The 23,894-nt window shown below is 35.0% G+C and overlaps 1 protein-coding gene across 21 annotated transcripts in view; it reads left to right on the top strand.

Moving 5' to 3' along the window:
- The window catches only part of SLC4A7 (solute carrier family 4 member 7), a 111,592-nt gene that overhangs the window by 69,553 nt on the left and 18,145 nt on the right, over positions 1 to 23,894 (top strand). For all 21 annotated transcript variants that reach the window (XM_063806679.1, XM_054680461.2, XM_009445057.5 and 18 more), the window contains 10 exons: positions 2,981 to 3,087; positions 5,199 to 5,373; positions 9,767 to 9,900; positions 11,345 to 11,590; positions 13,854 to 13,959; positions 16,375 to 16,536; positions 16,931 to 17,044; positions 19,622 to 19,783; positions 19,967 to 20,218; positions 22,928 to 22,996. In XM_063806679.1, coding sequence (XP_063662749.1) covers positions 2,981 to 3,087; positions 5,199 to 5,373; positions 9,767 to 9,900; positions 11,345 to 11,590; positions 13,854 to 13,959; positions 16,375 to 16,536; positions 16,931 to 17,044; positions 19,622 to 19,783; positions 19,967 to 20,218; positions 22,928 to 22,996 — 1,527 coding nt within the window. The remainder of the gene's footprint in view (positions 1 to 2,980; positions 3,088 to 5,198; positions 5,374 to 9,766; positions 9,901 to 11,344; positions 11,591 to 13,853; positions 13,960 to 16,374; positions 16,537 to 16,930; positions 17,045 to 19,621; positions 19,784 to 19,966; positions 20,219 to 22,927; positions 22,997 to 23,894) is intronic.

Genomic DNA, 23,894 nt, shown 5'->3' with positions numbered 1-23,894 from the left:
CCGGTACTGGTGATGAGGACAAAGATATAGAAGTAGTAGTGCCAGAAAACAAATTGATATCAGCTGATCTGGCAGAAGGGTTCTGATTATTCAGGATTGCTTTTGACTTCTTTTGCAACATGGATCCTTCTATGGTTTGGATACTGAAGGAAACAAGGATTGGTACTGTCCACATTTTTAGAGAAATGAAATAAAGTGAAATAGAAATTATGATGTATTTCCATTAATATTTTCTTTTCGCTAGCTTACTGTATTGTGAAAATGTAGGATATAACACCTTTAACATGCCAAATATATGTTCGACTGTTCATGTTACCAGTAAGGCTTTCCAGTCAACAGTAGGCTTATTAGATTGAGTTTCAGGGAGTTATACACAAAATTTCAACTGCATGGGAGTTGGTACCAACTCCCTTGTTTATTCAAGAGTCAACTGTGTATTTTATTATTTTTTTTGAGATGGAGCTTCGCTCTTGCCACCCAGGCTGGAGTGCAATGGCGAGATCTCAGTTCACTGCAACCTCTGCCTCCCGGGTTCAGGTGATTCTCCTGCCTCAGCCTCCCGAGTAGGTGGGATTACAGGCGTCTACCACCATGTCCGGCTAATTTTTGTATTTTTAATAGAGATGGGGTTTCACCATGTTGGCCAGGCTGGTCTTGAACTCCTGACCTCAGGTGATCCACCTGCCTCGGTCTCCCAAAGTGCTGGGATTACAAGTGTGAGCCACCACGCCCGGTCTCAACTGTGTATTTTTAATCCTGCTACCATCCTTAATTGTTTGTAATAGTTTTTCAGTCAAATAATCTGTAAGTAAGAGATAGTATTATTCCTCCTTTTCTAAATCTTATACATGTAATTGTTTTCTATTGTCTAATTGTATTAACTAAAATCTCTAGTACAGTGTTAAGTAGCATGGGCTTTAAATAGGCATTTTTAAACTTGTTTCTCACTGTAGTCAAATGTCTCTAGTATTTCTCCCATTAAGTAAGATAATGACATTGGAGCCAAAATATACATTTCATCATGTTAAGAAAGTAACATTATTTCTTTTTTATTGACATTTAAAATATAAATTGATGTAGAATTTTATCAAATGCCTTTTCAGCATCTCTGGCAAATGATTATATTAATTTTATTTATCAATTATTATGGTAAATCATATGAATAGATTTTTGAATATGAAAGAATTCCTGGAGTCAACCCAGTTTGGACTTTAAAGTGGTAGTGGTTTGTGTCTACTAGTTTGTATTACTGTAGATTGGTTTATAGATTTTTGTGCCATCTTCACATTTTATACTTCACATCAATATACTTGTTTCATAAAAAAGTTTGTAAGTTTTCATTTTTGTTAAACAGTTTTAAATGGTGTGGAATAATTTGATTTTAAAAGTTTGGAAGAATTCCTTTGTAAAGTTTTTTGAGCTTGAATCTTTTGTCATGTAGACTTCAACAATTAGCTTATTTCTTCTTTGGAAATTGGTATATGTAAAACTTCCTATTTTTTCTGATGTCAGTTTTGGTAAATCATTTTCCTGGTATATTACCAGTTTCATCTAGGTTTCAAATTTATTTGCATGGAGTTATATATAGTATGTATTTGTGTATGTATATAAAATGTGCTCACTATGAAATTATTGCCTCTTTGCTTTTTTTGTTTTGTTATTAGCTAAAGGTCTATTGTATTTTTCAAACGGCAGTCTTTAAAAGTTATTTTAGTACTTTTAAAAAATGCATTTTATTTTGTATCTTAGTTTCTGCTGTTAGCTGTTTTATTTCATTCCTTTCACTTTCTTCCAGGAAAGATTTTTTGTTTTCACATTTTCTGAGGTAGTTGTTGAATTCACTTTTTTTTCCTTGTTTCATTTTTCTTAATATAATTGCTGAATTTTCTTGAATGTGCTTTGGCTGGGTCTCATGGGTTTTATTAGGTTGGCACAAAAGTAATTGTGGCTTTGGCCATTATTTTTAATCAATTCAATTAAATGATTAAATCAATTAAATGATTAATTAAATTAAAAATAATAGCCAAAACCACAATTACTTTTATAATTTGTAGTTTTTAAAATTATTTTTGTTTCCTAGGAGTCTAAAATTTTATCCCTTTCCTCTTTAAGATGTAAGTTTGAAAATTGAAATTTTGTAAGTGAGATTTTGACGTTTTCAAATGGCAGTCTTATATTTGTAGATGAGCCTTGCTACTCTCTAAATATGGAGCATGTAAACCAGGTAGCCTAAGTCTTTAATTCACCTAGAGCCTTTGACCCAGTAAACCTCCTGGGATGACAGATCTCTGTCTCCCTTTCCCTTTACCTCTCTGTTTCCTTTTCTTCCATCTTTCCTACCATCTTTCCTCTTGTATGTGCACATGCTCACACATATTTTTAGCCCCAGCAATCTCTTGATGTAACAAGTTAAAAGTTCATTTCTTTGTCTTTAACAGAGGGGGAGAAATCCTGTATCATGTGAATAGTACTCTTGAATTTGTAATAAAATGTAATGGGAAGTGGATTTTTGTGGGAACATGTTTATCAAACAGCTCTTATTTTTTAAGGGAAATACTTTAGTAGAAGAAAAATGACATTTGCTTTTTTCTTAATGTAAAGCGTAATTTTCAATAGTTAATAGGAGCAGTATTTTTAAAGTTGGGAGAGATGCTTTTTTGGAGGTTACTTAGTTTGTAGCTGTTGGTGAATAGGAATTTGAAATGGTATGTATGAATATATTTTATAGTATATTGATAATTAGAACATAAGATGCAAAAAGCTAATTGCAAATTTAAAATATTAATAGAAACTGATATTAGCTTCTATTTTTAAAGAGCAATCTATTTCAGAAGAGAGTTTATTTTAGGAACCATTCTTTTCTAGGAGAACTGATTAGATACATAATCAATATAAAATCTGATATTCACTCTAATTGAAGATGCCATCTCAAGTTTTCTTAAAATAGAATTCTGAAAATAATGTTTTTTGTGAAATTCAGGAAAAGAGAAAGATTCCTGTGTTTCACAATGGATCTACCCCCACATCGGGTGAGACTCCTAAAGAGGCCGCTCATCATGCTGGGCCTGAGCTACAGAGGACTGGACGGTGGGTGCAAATACTGATATTTTGAAGGGTTTGGGGGATGATTTGATGAAAACATAAATATTATATTTTTTCCAAGTGTTTGGAACCTAATCTTGTACAGTATTTTTTCATATGTAGAAAAATGTGCATTATTATATATAAGGAAAATATATATGTATAAATATATAAGAATTTATAAATAATTTTAGTAGTATGTATCAAGCTTTAAAAGGAAAATAATGGACTGTAAATTCAGAATATTGCAGTTATATAGTGTGTAGGTTAATTTCCATTGCTTATACAGAAGGTTCTTGAAGAAGGTGTAGAGTCTTATTATAATTCTTCATATTGAGTTAGAGAATTATGGGAACAGAGAGTAATTACAACTAATAATTTCTTTGTATATGTGCACAGATTTAAAACTCTTAAATGAGCATTATATCATGAGGTAATCTTCCATGGACAAGCATGATTAAACCATTGTATTGCTCTCTGGAAACCTAGCTAGAAAAATTGTTTAAGAAGTTAATTTTTGTAACAAAAAATAGAAATATTGGCAGATGCAAACATTGCCTTAATATTTTGTAGAAGTAGATAAATGTTATAGTATTTTCATAATGTGGAAAAGCATGTGGCTATTGATTCTTTATTGTCCACTGGTGGTCAGTATGGAATTAAATAATCTTAAATATTAAATCTTTGTTTAAAAAAAACAGGGAATCTTATACAGATACAATCTTAGGGATTTTGATGACATCCTTAAAGGGTACTATATCATAAAAATAAGTAACTGGCATACTGAATATAGACTTTAGAGAAACTGAAATTCACAATTAATTCATTGACTAATGAAGTGTTTTTGTCTCTGTGAATACAATAGAGAAAAGATTTTGACCCTGTGTGAACAGTACTGTTGTATTATTAGCTATTATCGCTTCTTCAAACTGGGATAGGGTTAGTCATTGAGAAGCACTGTGTCAGGCCTCCACTGATCTCAGTCACCTGAGAGCATCTGTATGCCCTCTACTAAGTAATTATCAATTTGATGATACACTATAGATTCATATTTTAGATTATTGATGGCACCTTTTTTATTGCAAGCTGATTTCCCTTGCTGTCAGATTATGAACAGAGTACTACTTGTCAATTTGTGTTTAGGATTTCAGTATCAACTTAAAAAAATTACAACGGTAAAGCTTGAAATACCCATTTGAAAGCTTAATGTTAGTTTTTTTGGTCAATTTTCTTGCAGTTGGAATTTGAATGATTATCTGTTTTTTGAGTATTAAAACGAATTACTGATTTAGTCACCAGTGTTTGTTGAGTGCCTACTATTTCCCAGGTAGTGTTCTAGACACTGTAGATAACGCAGTGAACAAGAAAAAGTCTCCCCTCATGGAGCTTATATTTTATTGGAATGTCTTCAAGTTAGATGTATCCAAAAGACTAATTGTTAAAAATGTTGAAATGGTACAGCTTTGATGTACAAACAGATTTTTAATCTACTAATTGAAACCTGTTAGTTTTATTAATGTACATATTAGTTTGTCTACATACACAGTAAATTAAATATACTGAAATAGTTTTTAGGGATTTCTTTCCCCCTTTTATATGATTGAAGTACTAGTTTTGAAAGTTTTTAAAGTTATTGAATTCATACCACTTGTGCATCTAAGCACAACATACTACATTTATATTAAAGTGTATTTGGATAATAATTGCCTTCCTTGTATTTGTGATTGTTGCCTTTAAGATTTTAATATAGACAATTAATAGAATTGCTTATGCACATTTTCATAAATGGGTTGTTGGGTTTTGTTTATTTTGTTATACCTTGCCTTGCACATTTGTGTCCAAAATTACATTTACTCATATAAAATCATTTGCCTGCAGTCTTTTCATTATATAGTCCGTAAAATACAGATATTTGTCTCTTAATGAAATATAACATTCCTCTATCATTAGATTAGATTAAATGAGTGTATCTTCTGTAATTTATAAGTTAAATTGGATTTAACATTTTGTTGACAAAACACCTAGGCACCAGCAGTTTTGTGTAGCCCATAGTTTTAGTTTGAAGTAGCTAGAATCCTCTAGTGTACAGTTTGACGAGTTTCATCTCACCTATTTAGGCTTTTTGGTGGTTTGATACTTGACATCAAAAGGAAAGCACCTTTTTTCTTGAGTGACTTCAAGGATGCATTAAGCCTGCAGTGCCTGGCCTCGATTCTTTTCCTATACTGTGCCTGTATGTCTCCTGTAATCACTTTTGGAGGGCTGCTTGGAGAAGCTACAGAAGGCAGAATAGTGAGTACAAAGATTGGTAGTGGCCAGGCTTTTAGCTCTTCAGAGGCAAGTGTCTGTATGCATTTGTCTCACTATTCATACTTTTATTTGAAGAGTCTACCCACAGCATGATTAACGTGACCCAAAGCAGACTTTCCCCAAAGGTAATTGCTGTGGAAAACATGGGGAAGCCATTTGAACAGAAGATGCACAGTTGAGGTAAAAAAAAATTTAAAAAAAGTTTACTTTGGCTTGCTGGATGAATGGTTTTATAAATTGAGTAAAAGGCTTGGATTGTCTTTTGAGGTGGGGTGGACTGGGAGAAGACAACAGTTGAACTGATTCTGGGTGGGTCATGGGGGTTTTTATCAGTGGGGCTACTTCATATCCTGTAAGGTATCATAGGATTAGTTAGAGCCACATGATGAATATTAACTCCTCAGTCCTGGCTGGTAAGCCTATACTCGACTGGAAGAATAGAACATAATTATGGAAACTGTGGCTTTTTGAAGTGGCATTTAATTTTGCTGTTATTAAGTCTATGTGAAAATAGCTAAAACTTTTATTTGGAAAATATAATTGAAAGCTTCATCCATTCTTTGATATGACTAAAATGAAAGTTTTTATGTTTTCCTGTTCCTGGTTGTACTGTATTCAGAGCTATGGTGCTTTGTAAAATCTTGAAAGGCATTTCTTTGTTGTTGTTGATATGCATTTTAATGGCATTTAAATGAGACGATTTGTAATTCTTAAGTGCATTTTACTTAATTGTATTTATTCTTGGGAGAACATTCATTTTTTTATAGATCAAAGGTTAAAAAATAACCAAAGCTAAGGCATGATAATTATCGAATTAAAATATTTCATGATCTAAACATGAAATAAACCTAACAACTGAAATTTTCTTTCAACTCTGAATTTATTTTGGATTATGTAAAATCTTTTTACCTTAGTCTTTAATCATTGTATCAAAGGTCCATATTTTTAGTAAGTTGCTTTATGTGCTGTCACAAATTGTGCATGTCACTCTGCTAGTCCCCATGGAAATGTGTTTTATCTGTTATCATCATGGAATTGCTGCCTCTTTGTCCGTGGACTGTCATTCATTACCTGCCCATCTAATCTTGCTATTTGATATCTTGTACATGTGACAATGTGTTTGGCATTGGAGGAATATAGATAAGTGTAAGAAGAGCCAGTATCTCCTGTCCTCAAGGATTCTAAGTGAAAAAAGTGAAAAAGACAAAAGTGATTAAGTGAAAAAGACAAAATAGTATATACATAGTGCTTTGCCACATGTGAGTGAGATAAAGGAAGAGCTGTAGGATTTGAAGTAATAGAAATAGAGGAAGCAGAAATATTATAGAAGAAAATGAAAAGGATATGTATTAGTTATCAGGTGCTTTATTAGAACTTCAGGTGGAAATGGAGATATTAGGAGATACGGTCCCAGAGTGTGTAGAGTGGTGAGGAGGAAATGTAAAGATTGGGAATCGTTTATGTAGGAGTGAAGGTTGAAATAGAATAGAGGAAGTTAACAAGAAAGATAATTTACAGGGAGAGAAGGAGAGGGAAAAAGTGTGAAATTACCCAGATTTATGGAATGAAGGAGGGATGGGATGGAGGAGGAAAATGATCCCAGCAAATTAGACACACAGACCTAGAAGAGGAATCAGAATGATGAAATTCTGTGAAAACCAAACTAGAGGTTTTGAGGAGGGAAGATTAGCAGGAGTATTTGATGATTTGAAAGGGTAGTACAGTAGAGAAGGTGTATTTATAGGTGTGTGAGGGGAAGGTAAGGGTAGGTAGGCCTTCTGATGGGTACAATGGAAACTTCTGAATGTGAGAATGAGGTAGGCAGGCAGTGTAATAGGCTGATTTTTTTTTTTTTTTTTTTGAGGCGGAGTCTTGCTCCGTCACCAGGCTGGAGTGCAGTGGCGCGATCTCAGCTCACTGCAACCTCCGCTTCTCGGGTTCAAGCAATTCTCCTGCCTCTGTCTCCTGAGTAGCTGGGACTACAGGGGCCCACCACCACGGCGGGCTCATTTTTGTATTTTTAGTAGAGACAGGGTTTCATCATGTTGGTCAGGCTGGTCTCGATAATGTGACCTCGTGATCTGCCCACCTCAGCCTCCCAAAGTGCTGGGATTATAGGCGTGAGCCACCGTGCCCAGCCAGGCTGTGATTTCTTTAGGGGAAAAGACAGGTAACAGTATGGCAGTGAACATAGAAACAGTTCAAAAATTAGAAAAAAAAAAAAAAGGTCTTCATATGGCAGTATCTGCTTTTCAGCCCAAGATTAGGAGAGGGGAACCTTAATTTTATACCCATTTGCCTGTGTTAATGTCTTTTTTGACATCTCCTTGCTTCATGTCTCAATGTTTTGCTTTTTTTCTCTGTATGTATACCATTTAGACATTTTTTTTCCTTTGTTTCTGCTTTTTGTTTTTTTTGAGACAGGGTCTCACTGTGTCATTCAGGCTAGAGTGCAGTGGCATGATCTCAGCTCTCTGTAGTTTTGACCTCACTGGACTTCCCTCATAACCTCCGGAGTAGCTGGGACCATAGGTGTGTACCACCACGCCTAGCTAATTTTTTGTATTTTTTTGTAGAGACCAGCTTTTGCCATGTTGCCCAGACTGTTCTTGAACTCCTGGGCTCAAAACAATCCACCCACCTCGGCTTCCCAAAGTGCTTGTGTTATAGGCGTGAGCCATGGTGCCCGGCCCATTTTTTTCCTTTGACTTAAGCTCTGCATAAATTCATTCCTAAATATGCTTATTGTAATTGAACTAAGGATTTTATGATGGCTTAGCAGTGTCTTCTAAGAACAAACATTTTTCTCCACACACAAGAAAACAAATTTAGCCCATATAATTAACAAATGTGTCATTAACATGGACACTTCTCCTTTATGCTGCCAAAAGATAAATTTGTTTATCTTTGAGTTTGATCCTGTTTTTATTCTAATAGTTGAATTATACTTTTATTGCATACTGTCATTTTGTGATTTTTGATTTTGGAAGATGCTGTTCTAGCTGATGATGAGAATTGCTACCTATTCATTGACTATATTCTGTGTGCCAGACACCATGCTTGCTAGGTGTTTTTGCAAATAATATTTATGTTCTAGTTATCATCACCCCCATTTCAAAGTGAGAAAGCTTAGGCTTAGAAAGGTTAAGATATGGCCATGGCTGAACACCTAGTAGTAGTCAGTCTTCCCACTGGAAATCTAGTTTCGGAAGCCCTCCTCTTTGCCTGTTGCTGCGCTGCCTCTCATTTCAGCAGGATTGTTTCTTACGAGCTTCTTTTCTCCTTCCCTTTACCAATTAATGGGCCGGCTTTTCTGGATAGTACGTTCCAGTTGACCTTGATGTTTGTATATGGTAAACTATTCTTTCCTTACTTTCTGATTCTTTCCCCCTTTTTCTAGTGGCATAGCTAATCATCTGATAGCCTAATTAGTTAGAATGTAATGGTGGTGGTTGTACAAAATTAGTATACTAACGTTGATTTAAATTCTCTTAGTCTTTCATTTTCTCTATCTTTTCTTGCCAAACTTTAGTGATACTTTGTCATTTATGGTTGCTATAAATTTTTTTGAGGAGATTTTTCTCATTTATTTTGTTAAATATTTCGGTTTTGATAATTGATTAAGCCTATCAGATTAATTTATTTAAAATATGTGGAAAGTTTTGCTCTTTAGAAATCAGTTTGAGAAAGATAGTCACATGTTGATTTATCACCTAGTCGAAAGATCTTTTTATAGCAGTTCTTTTTTGTAGCACCATATTATTTACTATTTTTTTATTTTTAAAATGAACTATTTCAGCCATATAAAAGTATTCAAAATAATACATATCCTTCTGTACTCACAGACTTAAGAAATAAAACATATATAGATAAAGTTGACGCCCTAGTATGTGTCTCTCCCATTTACTCTTTGCTCCTTTCATCCCACAGCACAGGTTGAGTATCCCTTATCTGAAATGCTTGGAACCAGGAGTAGTTCAGATTTTGGATTTTTTTTAGGATTATACTTCTGGTTGAACATCCTTAATCTGAAATCTGAAGTGCTCTAATGAGCATTTCCTTTTGAGTGTCGTATTGGCACTCAAAAAGTTTGGAGTGTGGAGTTTTGGATTAGGGATACTCAGCCTGTATTGAGTTTTGAATTAAGGATGATCACAAAAGTTTCTTTTTAATATGCAAAAAGAAAGCATTTTTTCTTGTGTATTTAAAATGTATTTGTAATTTTTTATATTTTAAATTAAAAACTCAAAGTGGTGTTGGTTTTATAACTGCTTGATGGGTATTTTTATTTTCCAGATGTCTTACATGTATTATAGTACGTTAGAGAAATGTTTATGATGTATTGCTTTTATTCATTTCTTTTTTCCTTAAACAGAGTGCAATAGAGTCTCTTTTTGGAGCATCATTAACTGGGATTGCCTATTCATTGTTTGCTGGGCAACCTCTAACAATATTGGGGAGCACAGGTCCAGTTCTAGTGTTTGAAAAAATTTTATATAAATTCTGCAGGTAAGTAATAGCCCTCTCTACTTATCACATGTGTTATATATGAAATTGTTTATTAACTTAGAAGGGAATTATTTAATTGCTTAAAAGTAATTTGGTCAACATATGCATTCTCATTATTTTTGAGCTACTGTATGATTGACCATCCTCTGGCCCCTTCCATTCTTAATCCAGTAACTTGGAGATGAAGAAAGTAAGATTGTCCTTGAGTATAAAATCAGTGGATTTGAATGCTGATAAGCAGATCACTTGAGGGCTAAATACAAATCCTTTGTGCTAACAAATTTAAACCAGTAAGAAGTTGTTAATCTGAATTGGGTTGAAGCAATCAGAGTGAAGTGTCAGTTTCCATTGGTGAGGTTGTTCACACTGTAGAAATGAATATAGGGTACTGTAGCTGTTAGACTTTGAATTCAGCATGGCTAATACTGTTCCTTATTTTATTTATTTATGTATTCATTTATTTGAGACTGAATCTCACTCTGTTGCCCAGGCTGGAGTGCAGTGGTGCGATCTTGGCTCACTGCAACCTCTGCCTCCCAGGTTCAGGTGATTCTCCTGCCTCAGCCTCCCAAGTGGCTGGGATTACTGGCGCCGCCACCACACCTGGCTAATTGTTTTATTTTCAGTAGAGATGGAGTTTAACCATGTTGGCCAGGCTGGTCTCAAACTGACCTCAAGTGTTCACCTGCCTCGGCCTCCCCAAGTTTGGGATTACAGGCGTGAGCCACTGCACCCAGCCTCTAGTACTCTTCCTTTTGTGACATAAATGAAGTTTGTATATTTTAGTTTGAAACAACTTGATGCTATTACATATTTGATGGATCCAGCTCTCTTTTTCTGATTCTGTACTCACTAAACAAGCTTAATCTGATTCCAATCTGGCATGCCACATAGACTAATAGAGAATGCAGTGACCCGAAGTATAGATTCTGGTAATTTCTTGAAGTTTAAAATAAGAAATCACTTTCTGTGGTGATAATGGTGGGAGAGGAGGGTAGTGGTAGTGATGGTAATGATGTTGGAGCTGGTTACTGTATTGATACATATGACGTCTGGATCTTTAGAGGGAGTAAGATGCAATTGTTTTTTCATATAGACACCATACCTGTCATTTACTCATAACTGATTTATAAAGTGAGCTGTAATGATTTTGAAATATTTATCGCCTAGTAGATTTTCACTGTAAATCTTTTATATAAGTGTAATAAACTATTAATAATTAATACTAATTAATTTATTAATAATAAATCTATTAATAAGCTAGTCTTCAGCCGAAGCAGAAAAAGATATAGAGTTTTTTCTAGATGTTATTTTGTCATTCTGTAATTCATTCTCTTTTAGGAATCGTGTTTTCATGCTGTTCCCATTGCTTGCAATGAAAAATCTTAGGTACAAATACTATTCCACATATGTTTATCATATTCATATTTTTCTTTCTAAACAGAGATTATCAACTTTCTTATCTGTCTTTAAGAACCAGTATTGGTCTGTGGACTTCTTTTTTGTGCATTGTTTTGGTTGCAACAGATGCAAGCAGCCTTGTGTGTTATATTACTCGATTTACAGAAGAGGCTTTTGCAGCCCTTATTTGCATCATATTCATCTACGAGGCTTTGGAGAAGCTCTTTGATTTAGGAGAAACATATGCATTTAATATGCACAACAACTTAGATAAACTGACCAGCTACTCGTAAGTATTTCTCTTTTCTCCTAATATTAAAATGTGTTTTTACAGAGATGTCAGAGCCTCAGAAAATGAATTTTTTTTGCAGTGTGATAGTGTAACTAGCTATAACTACTTAACTAGCCATGTGATAGTGACTTGGTTGTTTCAGATGAGATTTTGTCACAGCATTCAATGAACAAAAATATAGTTGATCAAATTCAGTATTTTTTGTTCACTGAAATAGCTTATTCCCATGTGTATGTTTTGGTCTTCTGTTTGAATTGGATTGGCCAGTTTAAATTTGATTGGCAACTGATCCACTATATATTTGAATCAGGCAATTATTACATTGGATCTTATATTCTTTAAATCCTAGATGTATAATAGAATGTAGACTATTTTTTTTATATTTTTCAAATTTTGCATCTTCATTAATATTCTTGAAGCTTGATTTTTTTTTTGGAGACGGAGTCTCTCTCTGTTGCCCAGGCTGGAGTGCAGTGCCACAATCTCAGCTAACTGCAGCCTCTGCCTCCCAGGTTCAAGTGATCTTCCTGCCTCAGCCCATCAGTAGCTGGGATTACAGGCACGTATCACCGTGCCTGGCTAATTTTTGTATTTTTAGTGGAGACAGAGTTTCGCCATATTGGCCAGGCTGGTCTCAAACTCCTGACCTCAGGTGATCCACCTGCCTCAGCCTCCCAAAGTGCTGGGATTACAGGCGTGAGCCACTGTGCCCGGCTGAAGCTTGATAATTTTTACTGAAAGTTATTTCAGTACATTCAATATGTGTTTTCGTTTTGATAAAAAAAAGTGCAATGAAAATCTTTTTAAATTCTAGAATAAAGTAGGATTTGAAAAGGAATGTGTAATGGTTACAAAAGTTTGGCAAGTATATTCAATAAGTGTAAAATAGGCTTTTAAAAGTAGACATATTTAAGTAGATGCCTTTATTTGCTGTCTTTAGCAGTCACGCTTGGCGTAAATATGGAACTGCATTTGATTGATTTACAGGGAAAAATATGGTTACCAAAAGACACAAAAGGATACAGTTTTTCTTTTTCTACCCACCTAAGCCCCAGATACATGTACTTCCCTCTTTTGTTCATTCGTTCTTCCCCCGCTGCCTTTCCTTGCACACTCTCAACTTTGACGGACAGAATAAAGAGGGTATGAAAATTCCTGGAAGACATTGACCTATTTGAATATACTAGTGACACTATGATGCCGAATCTGTTATATACTATCTTCATTCCTCTTAGAAGCTTTAATTTAAACACATTTTTTTAAATCTTTCTTTCCTTGCCTTTTGCTTCTTTGACCTTTATAAAGCATGACTTTTATAGTTAGTGTCAGCCAGTTAGAGCAGTGTTTCCTTCTGGTTAACTGGGTAATTAACATGTGAATTACATTTATTTGGCCAACATTCTATGAGCGTCTGCAGGCACTGTGTTAGGAGTGTTGCCTAATTTATATTATAAATTTATATTTGTAGTGTTACTTATTCACATCATAGCCCCTTTTGTGTATGAAGAAGCTGATGGCCTTGGAGGTTAAAACTTGGAGGTCAGTCATCTACTAAAAGCGCCTGGATGGACTCCAAAGTTTTGTCTTCTTGCCTTTTCTCAAACAGTTCATAATCTAGTTTGGAACATTCATGATTATTACTTTTCATCTTTTAAGTCCGTATTTAAAAGTTTCTTTGCTTACGTGTGTTCTAGCTTTAGGCAGTTGAGATAGTTCTGGATATGAACTGAACTCTGATTTCCTTATGATTCTCCTAGTCCTGTCCTGATGAGAAACTATTTTTTATTTATTTAAGAATGAGCCTTAAGATCAACAAAGGGTGACTGTGAGTAGGTAGGGCTTGTCAGTTATAAAGAATTAATGGTAGTATAACTTATTGGGAATCTATATGTGCTATGGGGGAGTGGAGGGAGACAGCAGTAACTGCTATGGAGGTTGAGTAGATAAGCTTTAGTGGAGACTAATCTTGCTAAACATGGTGGAATCATCTCAGATTTTTAAGTAAAATAGTGCCCTCACCAAGGACATAACTAGCTTCATTAACTAAACATTTTGATATTTGTATTGGTTTTATTTTATTTCTATAACCCAAACTTTATTCCATTCTGTTGTTTCTGATGTATTTTCCACTTTCTAGTCTCCATGCTTCTCAGTGTGGGAAAAAAAGAAGTTAAAATCTACCACATTGTGTAATTGATTTAGTAAAATGTAAGCATGAAATTCAGGATCCTTAAAAATGTATCCTACTCTAATTTCTCAGATGTGTATGTACTGAACCTCCAAACCCCAGCAATGAAACTCTAGCACAATGGAAGAAAGATAATATAACAGCAGACAATATTTCCTGGAGAAATCTTACTGTTTCTGTGAGTATATTTTGAAATAAAGGGTTTTGTAATAGATATTGATCTGGTTCTTTTAGCTTTTTCTAATCAGACATCCATTTTCTCTTGATTGATGGATCGGTAGTATGTTTTCAGAATGTAGTGTTATTTTGACCAGATAGCAGTTGCTACTTTTTTATGTATCATGCGCTCGAAAGTGTAGGCTGAAAAGAATGAAACTGGCACGAGAGATAAAGGTGGATTATATTTGACTTCTAAGATATGAACAGTATAAAGATGTGAATATACTTCTGTTTTCTAATTCTTCTTAGATTGATACGTTCAAAGGAAGTGTTTACTGGGACTGTGGCTACATATACTGTACTTTACAATATTTTATATCCCCTTGTCCTGCCTTTTTATCTGTTCATCTGCTCCATCGACAGCTAATTTAGATCATGAAGTGCTGTGTTAATGTCCTAAATGTCTAAGTTAACCTTGTCTAACTCATCAAGACTAGTCTGGGTCGAACATTAAGGGAAGAGAAAGGAAAAAGAATTAAAAACATGTAATGAACACCTACTGTGTGCTGAATACTACTACAGATGTTTGTGTTCTGTTGGGGGAATATTGTCCTAATCCTAGAATATTTATTTTTGACATTTCCAAGCCTGGGAGTTAGAAATAAATATGTAAAGTTTGCCAGTAGTTAGAATTAAGACTAAGATCCCTTGAGCTACCGTTGTGCTTTTTATATCATATAAGTAACTGTAGGTCATTCCTTTCTCACTAAAGGTGATAGTTAGTTCCTAACTATATAATTTGAAGGATATTATCTGAAATTTTATCCCACTGATAATTTAAGACTGTATTGTCCAATACAGTAGCCATTAGCCACGTGTGTCTATTTAAACTTAAGATTAATTAAAAGTTTAGTTTTTCAGTTAACTAGCCACATTTCAGGTGTTCAGTCAATTCATGTGACTGCTGGCTCCTGTATTTCCATTATTTCTGTGATGGAAATGTTACATTATCTGCATCATCTAATATATCTATTGGGCAGTGCTGATTTAAAGCAGTAAAAATTGCCAAGCATGGTGGTTCACACCATAGCACTCTGGGAGGACAAGGCAGGAGTATTGCTAGAGGCCAGGAGTTAGAGACCAGCCTGGGCAACATAGCAAGGCACCATCTCTACAAAAATTAAAAAATTACCCTGGTATGGTGACTCGCGCCTGTAGCTAACTTACTGGGAGGCTAAGGAGGGAGAATCACTTGAGCCCAGGAGTTGGAGATTACAGTGAGCTGTGATAGCATCACTGCTCACCAGCCTGGGCGACAGAATGAGACCCTGTCTCTAAAAACAAATAAAAAACATAGATTCATGCTTTACTATTTTATATTTAAAAAGTCATTTTTGTTAAGGAAGAGGTGTAGTTAATAGAGGTGTTCAAATGAAAGTGATTTGTTACAAATAATTCATTTCATGATGGGTCAGATGTCTTGATATATAGATAAAAGTGTTTTCATGTTATCCCAAAGGGCCATGCAGGGTGGGTTTTTTTGTTTTTCTGGTAATGGTATAGCTTTTATTTTCATGATCCATGGAATGGATTAGGTTTACTAATCTCAGCACATGGCATGTGAAAATAATGGAACATTTAACTATTTTTCTTTGGGTACAACTGACTTGTTTTGTTAAAATGAGCTTCATTAGATTATAAGTAAGAAAAAGGAGAACTTTAGTGGCATGTGCTTCTATTAATCTCTGGTTGCCTTTCAGTTGTTTTTTTTTTTTCCCTAAAGGAAAATGAAGTCAGTAGTTTCTATAATTGCATTTTATTATGCTATATTATTATGTTACTGATTTTATTAATGGAAATATTTTAACGGTCATTTTACTGCTTATGGTCCCTGTGCTTTTAGTCTGAAGGTACTGAATCAAGTCAGAAAAGCTAAAGACAATTTTTATTACTGATTTTAATTTAGGTACTGTAGCCATCTCTTATCCAGCATCATAAAAGAGCGTAGTATTAATTTTCTATCTGCTGCTTTTGTTTTAAACCACTTGTTCAGAAACAAAAGAAAAGCGGTAAAATTGTGGACAAGCAAGAATGCAGAAGAAACATTTCACAAATAATACTCACTACGAGGCTTTCAGTATAGGGAATATGGAATTGAAAGAAAGGAGTATTTGAAGTGACTTGGCAAAATACTGTATTTTAGTGATTTGAGATGCACGTATTTTTCAAATTATAATATGTTGAACTCAGGATATGTATTACAATTAGTTGTTAGTGTGTTATAGTTGGCTGGACAATGTTTTTTCTTTATAAGGAATACAAAGTAATGGTGCCTCTTACAATCAGTTGCATCTTACTAGTCAATGAAGCTCATAATAATTTATTGAATACGTAAGAATCCCCCATTCTGCTTTTTCTTTCTCCTTTTTTCCAGGAATGTAAAAAACTTCATGGTGTATTCTTGGGGTCAGCTTGTGGTCATCATGGACCTTATATTCCAGATGTGCTCTTTTGGTGTGTCATCTTGTTTTTCACAACATTTTTTCTGTCTTCATTCCTCAAGCAATTTAAGACCAAGCGTTACTTTCCTACCAAGGTAACTGTGATATAATTTTGGAATTCTGGTAATATTCATATTTTTGGTTTTTATTTCCTTGGTTTATTTCAAAACAGTAATATATTTTTTGAGGTTAATACTCCATGCCAACTGGTTAAGAAAGAAATTATTCATAGTGAAAAATGTATATTACATGCCTGAGCTCACAGTAGGAAGATGATGGTACCATAAGAGTTGCTAGGTTAGGTGTGAAATGTGTTTCTTATATTTTTTGAAAGAATTAAATATAAATGTGTTTCACTGTTAACATTGTCACTAGTTAAAAGCTCCATTTGTACGTTGTAGTGACAATTTTATCAATAAAAGATGTGAATTATTTAGAAAGAACACATAGTATTTCTGTGTTTATATTAACATAATCCCTTTAACATAGGTGCGATCGACAATCAGTGATTTTGCTGTATTTCTCACGATAGTAATAATGGTTACAATTGACTACCTTGTAGGAGTTCCATCTCCTAAACTTCATGTTCCTGAAAAATTTGAGGTAAGGATTAAAACAAGTGGCTATTTGTTACTTGGGAATACCACACTACTTTAAAGCAAGATACTGTTTTTTCAGTAGTTATTGTTTTAAAAGTATGTAGTCTCTTTGAAGGGCTGATGCTTTGAAAGGAAATAATTTATATGTGTTTTTCATATGTATATAAACAATGACAATATGGACAGAAAAGAGACATGTGAACTTAAAAGTATCACCGCTGGTCCATTAGAGAGAGTGAATGAAAATATTTGTGGTAAGATGTAGGGAGCCATTAAAAAAAAAAAAAAAAGTCTTTGCTCTCCTACCTGGAGTTCTTGCTGTACCTTCCAGGGAGAAGGAAACAGCCTTTATTCTTTTATAAAGAAGTAACCCAGGACAGGTGCAGTGGCTTGTGCCTGTAATCCCAGCACTTTGGGAGGCCGAGGCGGGTGGATCACTTGAGGTCAGGAGTTCAAGACCAGCCTGGCCAACATGGTGTACTAAAAATACAAAAATTAGCCAGGCGTGGTGGCGGGCGCCTGTAATCCTGCTACTCGGGAGGCTGAGGCAGGAGAATCGCTTGAACCCAGGAGGCGGAGGTTGCAGTGAGCTGCGACCATGCCATTGCACTCCAGACTGGGCAATAAGAGAGGAACTCCATCTCAAAAAAAAAAAGTAACCTAAAATTCAATTTTCTAGGAGTGGCAGAGAGGGTCTAGTTAAATTTCTAGAAGGGTAGCATATCTGACAGTAGTTGGAAAGTTCCATGTAACAATTTCCAGTAGCATAAGGAGAAAACGAAGTGTGTTCTATAAGAAAAATGCTATTTGATCTGAGCATCCATTTGAATTTTCTGCTTTCATTAGCAGATTTGAATATATTCATTTTCCTTCTGCTCTGTTTTTGTTTTCTTCCATCCTCCTTTGCTTATGCTAAAAGGAAAGACATTGTGAATAGTGTCACTGGTTATATTTAATTTAACAAGTTATATGACTTCTTTCAGAAGCAGCTGGTTTAAAGGGGATCCGAAATAAGGAATATAATGAAGATCATTTTATTTTATATTATAAAATCTAATTTTATAATATTGCACTGAGACCAAAATGTTATTTTTAAAATCAATGGTCTTTAAAGTAGGGTACACAGGTGGAAAATGATCTGCCAACAATTTTTAGAAAGTCTTAGGTTTTTAACGTAAAAATATGAAAATATTAAACTTTAGGTTTATTTTATGAGAATATATAAATAAATGAAACTATGAATTAATATTGGTTCAAAACGTGATGTAATTTCCTGTAATCCTGGCCTAAGTTCCTTATTCTGATTCTTAAATATGTCCTTGTTATTTATTTACTGATATGGCTTTCAGGTAATAGGCTGATTTCAAGGGGCATAAAATATACTTGAGGAAACAAATCAAGGAACTCTTAAGAGTAAATGGCATTGTATAAGTAGAATAAAATATTTTTGTTCATACACAACATTCAGTGTGAGGTAGTTTAATATATCTTAGTGTGGAAAGATTGAATTACCTGAACTTTGAAAGTATTAAATTTCCCTTTTATATTGACAAATGTTTTCATGAAGAAGAAACAAGCTTAATACCAAGTTGAGGTAATAAAAACATATGTTTAGGTTTCCATATATGCAGTATTCTCCCAAACATACTAAACTCTCTTGATCTTTAAAAAAAAATTGCTATAAAATCTTACATTGTACTGTCAAAATGTATTAGTATCTCATAAAGTGCCAGATTTTTGTTAGTAGTTCCTTTGGAAATACCATGTATTGTGGACCAGTTCTGATTTAGTACTGACCCTGTCAAAATCACTTAAGTCTGCAGGACTAAACTAAAGCAGTTTAGTTTAGGAGTTTAGTGGATAGATTGATTTCACCTTATATGAATTATGCAGGAACATGTGGAAATGACATTCCAGTTTGCTTATCAATTTCTACGTAACAAACTTTTGAATAACAGCCCTTTATTTGTTTATAATTCTGTGGCAGTTGAGACTAGGCTTAGCTGGTTTGTGGTCTGCTCTGTGGGGTGCAGTCATCAATGGGGGCAATATGCCTTCATTCATATGTCTGAGGCCTCAGCTCAGATGGATGAAACAGCTAGAATAGTTGCCTGGGGAACCGCCCCCGACACCCACTACCATATAGACTATATTGAGGATAGTCTTATCCTCAAGAAAGCTTATCAAGGCTTACTCGACAGCGTAATAATCTCAGGGTTCAAAGCAGGTTAGAGAAGAAGCTGCAAGGTTCTTTAAGGTTAAGACTTAGAAATCACATAGTGTCACTTTGGCCTTATTCTGTGGGTTAAAGTAAGTCACAGGGTCATCCTGGTTTCAGGGGGGAAGGAGGCAGACTCCACCTCTAGGTGGAAAGATTGACTGAGTCAAATGGCAGGAGGTATAGTTATAGGGATAGGAAGAATTACTGTGGCCATCTTTGAAAATAATTCACCATGTAGTTCAAGATTTAAGTTATTTCCCATTCCTTGGTATTTCTTGGAACAGATCAAGTCTATGTTATGGAAATTTAGTGCAATACAGCAAGGAGACTTTTTGAAAATTATATTTAATTTTTTAACAGCCTACTCATCCAGAGAGAGGGTGGATCATAAGCCCACTGGGAGATAATCCTTGGTGGACCTTATTAATAGCTGCTATTCCTGCTTTGCTTTGTACCATTCTCATCTTTATGGATCAACAAATCACAGCTGTAATTATAAACAGAAAGGAACACAAATTGAAGGTAATTTTAGAATTTTGCCTTAAGCATTGTGATTCTTCAAGGGTTTGAGCTGTTTTTGTAATGATTAGAACATTAAAAGATGTAAGATGAAAATTAGCTTCTTCCCTCTTTATAATTCATGTAGAATTTTAAATTGAGGGAACATTTAGACTTACAGATATTTATGTTCATTTCACTTTTCAGAAAGGAGCTGGCTATCACCTTGATTTGCTCATGGTTGGCGTTATGTTGGGAGTTTGCTCTGTCATGGGACTTCCATGGTTCGTGGCTGCAACAGTGTTGTCAATAAGTCATGTCAACAGCTTAAAAGTTGAATCTGAATGTTCTGCTCCAGGGGAACAACCCAAGTTTTTGGGAATTCGTGAACAGCGGGTTACAGGGCTAATGATTTTTATTCTAATGGGCCTCTCTGTGTTCATGACTTCAGTCCTAAAGGTAAAATTTCTTTATTGCCGTGTTTTACAATCGTATTATAACATTTATACTTAGTTATGTGAACACGAAATATTAAAATATACTTAAAATACCTAAAATTAGGTTTGTTTTCCACAGTTTACTTGGGAAATAATTTCATTAGGTTTTTAGTATAGCAAGCATTTCAGTGGTAAGCTGTATATATTTTTAAAATAATGTATACCAGGTGTAGTGGCTTACGCCTGTAATCCCAGCATTTTGGGAGGCCAAGGCAGGAGGATTGCTTGAGGCCAGGTGTTCAAGACCAGCCTGGGCAACATAATGAGACCCTGTCTCTATAAAAATAAAAATAATTAGCCAGGTATGGTGGCGTGCTCCTGTGGTCCTAGCTGCTCAGGAGGCTGAGGTGGGAGGATCGCTTGAACCTGGGAGGTCAAGGCTGCAGTGAGCCGTGATTGGGCCACTGCACTCCAACCTGGGTGACAAAGTGAGATCCTGTCTCAAAAAACAAAAAAAATTATAATATGGCAAATATATGTATAAAACGCTCATAAATGAAAGTATTTGTGGGGGAGGGGAAATGACCTCAGTAATTTTTAAGAGTATAAAGGAGTCTTGAGACCACAGAGTTTGAGAGCTGCTGACCTAAAGTTGTGTCTTTCACCTATGACTCCATCCTCATTCTGTCTTCCATCACATCCCTCTTGTTGGCTTTTATTTTTAATTTTTTTATTATTGTAAAAGTTGTTATTAACATTTACATTTTGTGCTATGATGATAATTAAGGCTTCCTTGCATCTCCTGTAAGTTAGATTATAGAAATTTAAACCCTCTGGGAACACATAAATGATATTACGATGGTATTTGCTGGGGACTAAGCAGTGTGATTGTGAGGACTAAGCAGTGTGAGTTGCCTGCAGGGAGGCAGAAATATACTCTATTTTACTCCAGCCCAAGCCTGAAGACCAAATAAGTCTTTCTAATATCTGTTACCTTCCCTTACTGTAAAAAAATTGTATATGCAGGTTCCCCTTTTTCTTGTATTCATTTTTTGTATTGATAAATTCTTTTTACACATGGTACCATTAGTGGTGAACTTATTGAGAGTTCTTGCATATTTCAAAATGTCTCTATTTACCTCAACATTTGATCCATAGTTAGATATTCAAAATAGTTTTCTTTTGGATCTTAAAGTCATTGTTTTCTGGAGACCAATTTTCTAATGAGAAATCTGAAATCTATTTGGTTTTTGTACTTCTATGGAGACCTTTTCCCTCTTTAAGATAAACCAAAAAAATTTTTTTTAACTTCTGTTTTTGTGAAAACTCATTCAGATACTTAGGGAGGCAGTTAGGGGCTTTTCATTTACCCTGCTTAGTCTCTGTTGGTTTCCTCAAGAAACCTGTGCCTTCTGCTGTGAGAATTTTCTTCCCCTGTTTACTTCCCTTTTCGTCTATTGTCTCTGTTACAAATTTCTTCAACTCCAGCTAAACAGATCTCAGACCTTTTGGATTTGTTCTAATATTCTTATCCCTCCTCCCCCTTGCTATTAAAGAAAATTTTCTCCTTTTTTCATATCATTATATTGGTCTTCAGTCTTATGAAAATTATTACTACAAAATTTTAGTTATTTTGATATTTATAGATTTAATTTTCATGAGCTTTTCCCATTCTTATTTCTTTTTCCTAGCATTTTTTTTTCTTTTTTCTTTTGAGACAGAGTCTCACTCCATCACCCAGGCTGGAGTGCAGTGACATGATCTTGGCTCACTGCAACCTCTGCCTCCTGGGTTCAAATGATTCTTGGCCTCAGCCTCCCGAGTAGCTGGGACTACAGGCACGTGCCACCATGCCCAGCTAATTTTTGTGTTTTTGGTAGAGATGATGGTTTCACTATGTTAGCCAGGTTGGTCTCGAACTTATGGCCGCAAGTGATCTGCCCGCCTCAGCCTCCCGAAATGCTGAGATTACAGGCATTGCTTAGATTTTTAAAAATACGTCTGCTTCATAAACTGTTTTCTTTTTTTCCAGTGTCCTTAGAAAGACACGCTAGGTTGTTGAGAAGAGATGTAGTAGATGTGGTTTTCCTCTGTAGTTTTTTAATTTGTTGTTCCTTATAGTACACTTCTCCCTTAGGTCAGAGTGCTTTTTGTGGTTTTGAGTAAATGGATGGGCTCTGTTAATAGCCAGACTTTCTTGCAGGATGAATAGGTGTGAACTGTGTAGACAGTTTGGGATCATCATAACTGCCAAAGTAGTAAGGATTTTATTTTGGAGGTGGATTTTACTTACTATATTCAGTAAAGGCTACTGCTTAATATTCAGTGCAGCAGGTAGTGATAGCAATGATAATGGTTGTCACTTTTTGTGTGCTTAATATGTATCAGAGCTTTTCTGAGTGTTTTATGTATTTGAAGTCATTGAATCTTCACAGCAATCTGATATAGAAACTGAGGTACAGAAAGTTAAGTTTGACTTAAAACTAAGTCTGACTGCAGTACTCCTGATCTTAAGTGAACATACTCCCTTTTTAGGAAGCAGCATGTAGAAGATGAGTCATTTTTCAAGCAGGTTATTGTATATTAGCAATTTTCTTATGTGTGGAAATGTTAGGTCGGTCTAATCCTCATGATTGAAAAATCTTTTAATTCTAGCCCTATAATTACTCACTGATTATGTTTTTGTTTACTTACTACTCATGAGTTCTAATTGTGTTCATTTTATTTACAGTTTATTCCAATGCCTGTTCTGTATGGTGTTTTCCTTTATATGGGAGTTTCCTCATTAAAAGGAATCCAGGCAAGTTTTAAGTATTTAATGATTTTCTATAGAAACTTGATAATTTTAAGTATGCAAAGATTGTTTTAATGATGGTAGTGATTTATTCTTAACTCTGACATTTTGAGGGGAGGTTAGTTTTCTAACTGATGACTTCAGACATTTGCCAAGTGATTGTTTGCTTACTGTACATTTTTTCCTCCAGAGAGTGAGATCATGAGCTGACATGGTCCTTACCTGTTTTTAATTGAAGCCAATGAAAAGCCCTATAACTCAATAAAGACTAGAATAGTGAGAGGGAAGATCAAAAGGATTGTATTGAAAAAAAGTTTTGGTACTTAAAAAGGTAGATACTAGTTTCCTATAAAAATAGCAAGACCCGCCATTTGTGTAACACAATACAGCTTATGAAGCCTAGCATATACATCATTTTGTGATCCTCAAAACATTAACCAGTTGGGAGAGAGGAAAGGAAGAAATCCTAATATAAATCAGGAAACAGAAATAGAAGGACTTATTGAAGATTATTAGCTAAGCCAGTGGTTTCATTATTTTGTTTTGTTTTAATAGTTACTGGGAAACAACCTAATAAAACTTCTTAAGATTTGTACTAATGTAATTTTAGTATAATACATTTAGGCTGGCTATCGTTACTCACGTCTGTTATCCCAACACTCTGAAAGCCTGAGGCAGGAGTGTCACCTGAGACCAGGAGTTTGAGACCAGCCTGGACAACACAGTGAGATCCTGCCTCTACAAAACCTTTAAAAATTAGCCGGCTGTGGTGTGTGTACTTGTAGTGCTGGCTACTCAGGAGGCTGAGGTAGAAGGATTGCTTGAGCCCAGGAGTTTGAGGCTGCTGTGAGCTGTAGTCATGCCACTGCATTCCAGCCTGGGTGACAGAGTGAGACCCTGTCTC

This window comes from Pan troglodytes, chromosome 2 (assembly GCF_028858775.2).
Source record: "Pan troglodytes isolate AG18354 chromosome 2, NHGRI_mPanTro3-v2.0_pri, whole genome shotgun sequence".
Classification (NCBI taxonomy): Eukaryota; Metazoa; Chordata; class Mammalia; order Primates; family Hominidae; genus Pan; species Pan troglodytes.
This window is presented reverse-complemented; position numbering and strand designations above follow the sequence as displayed.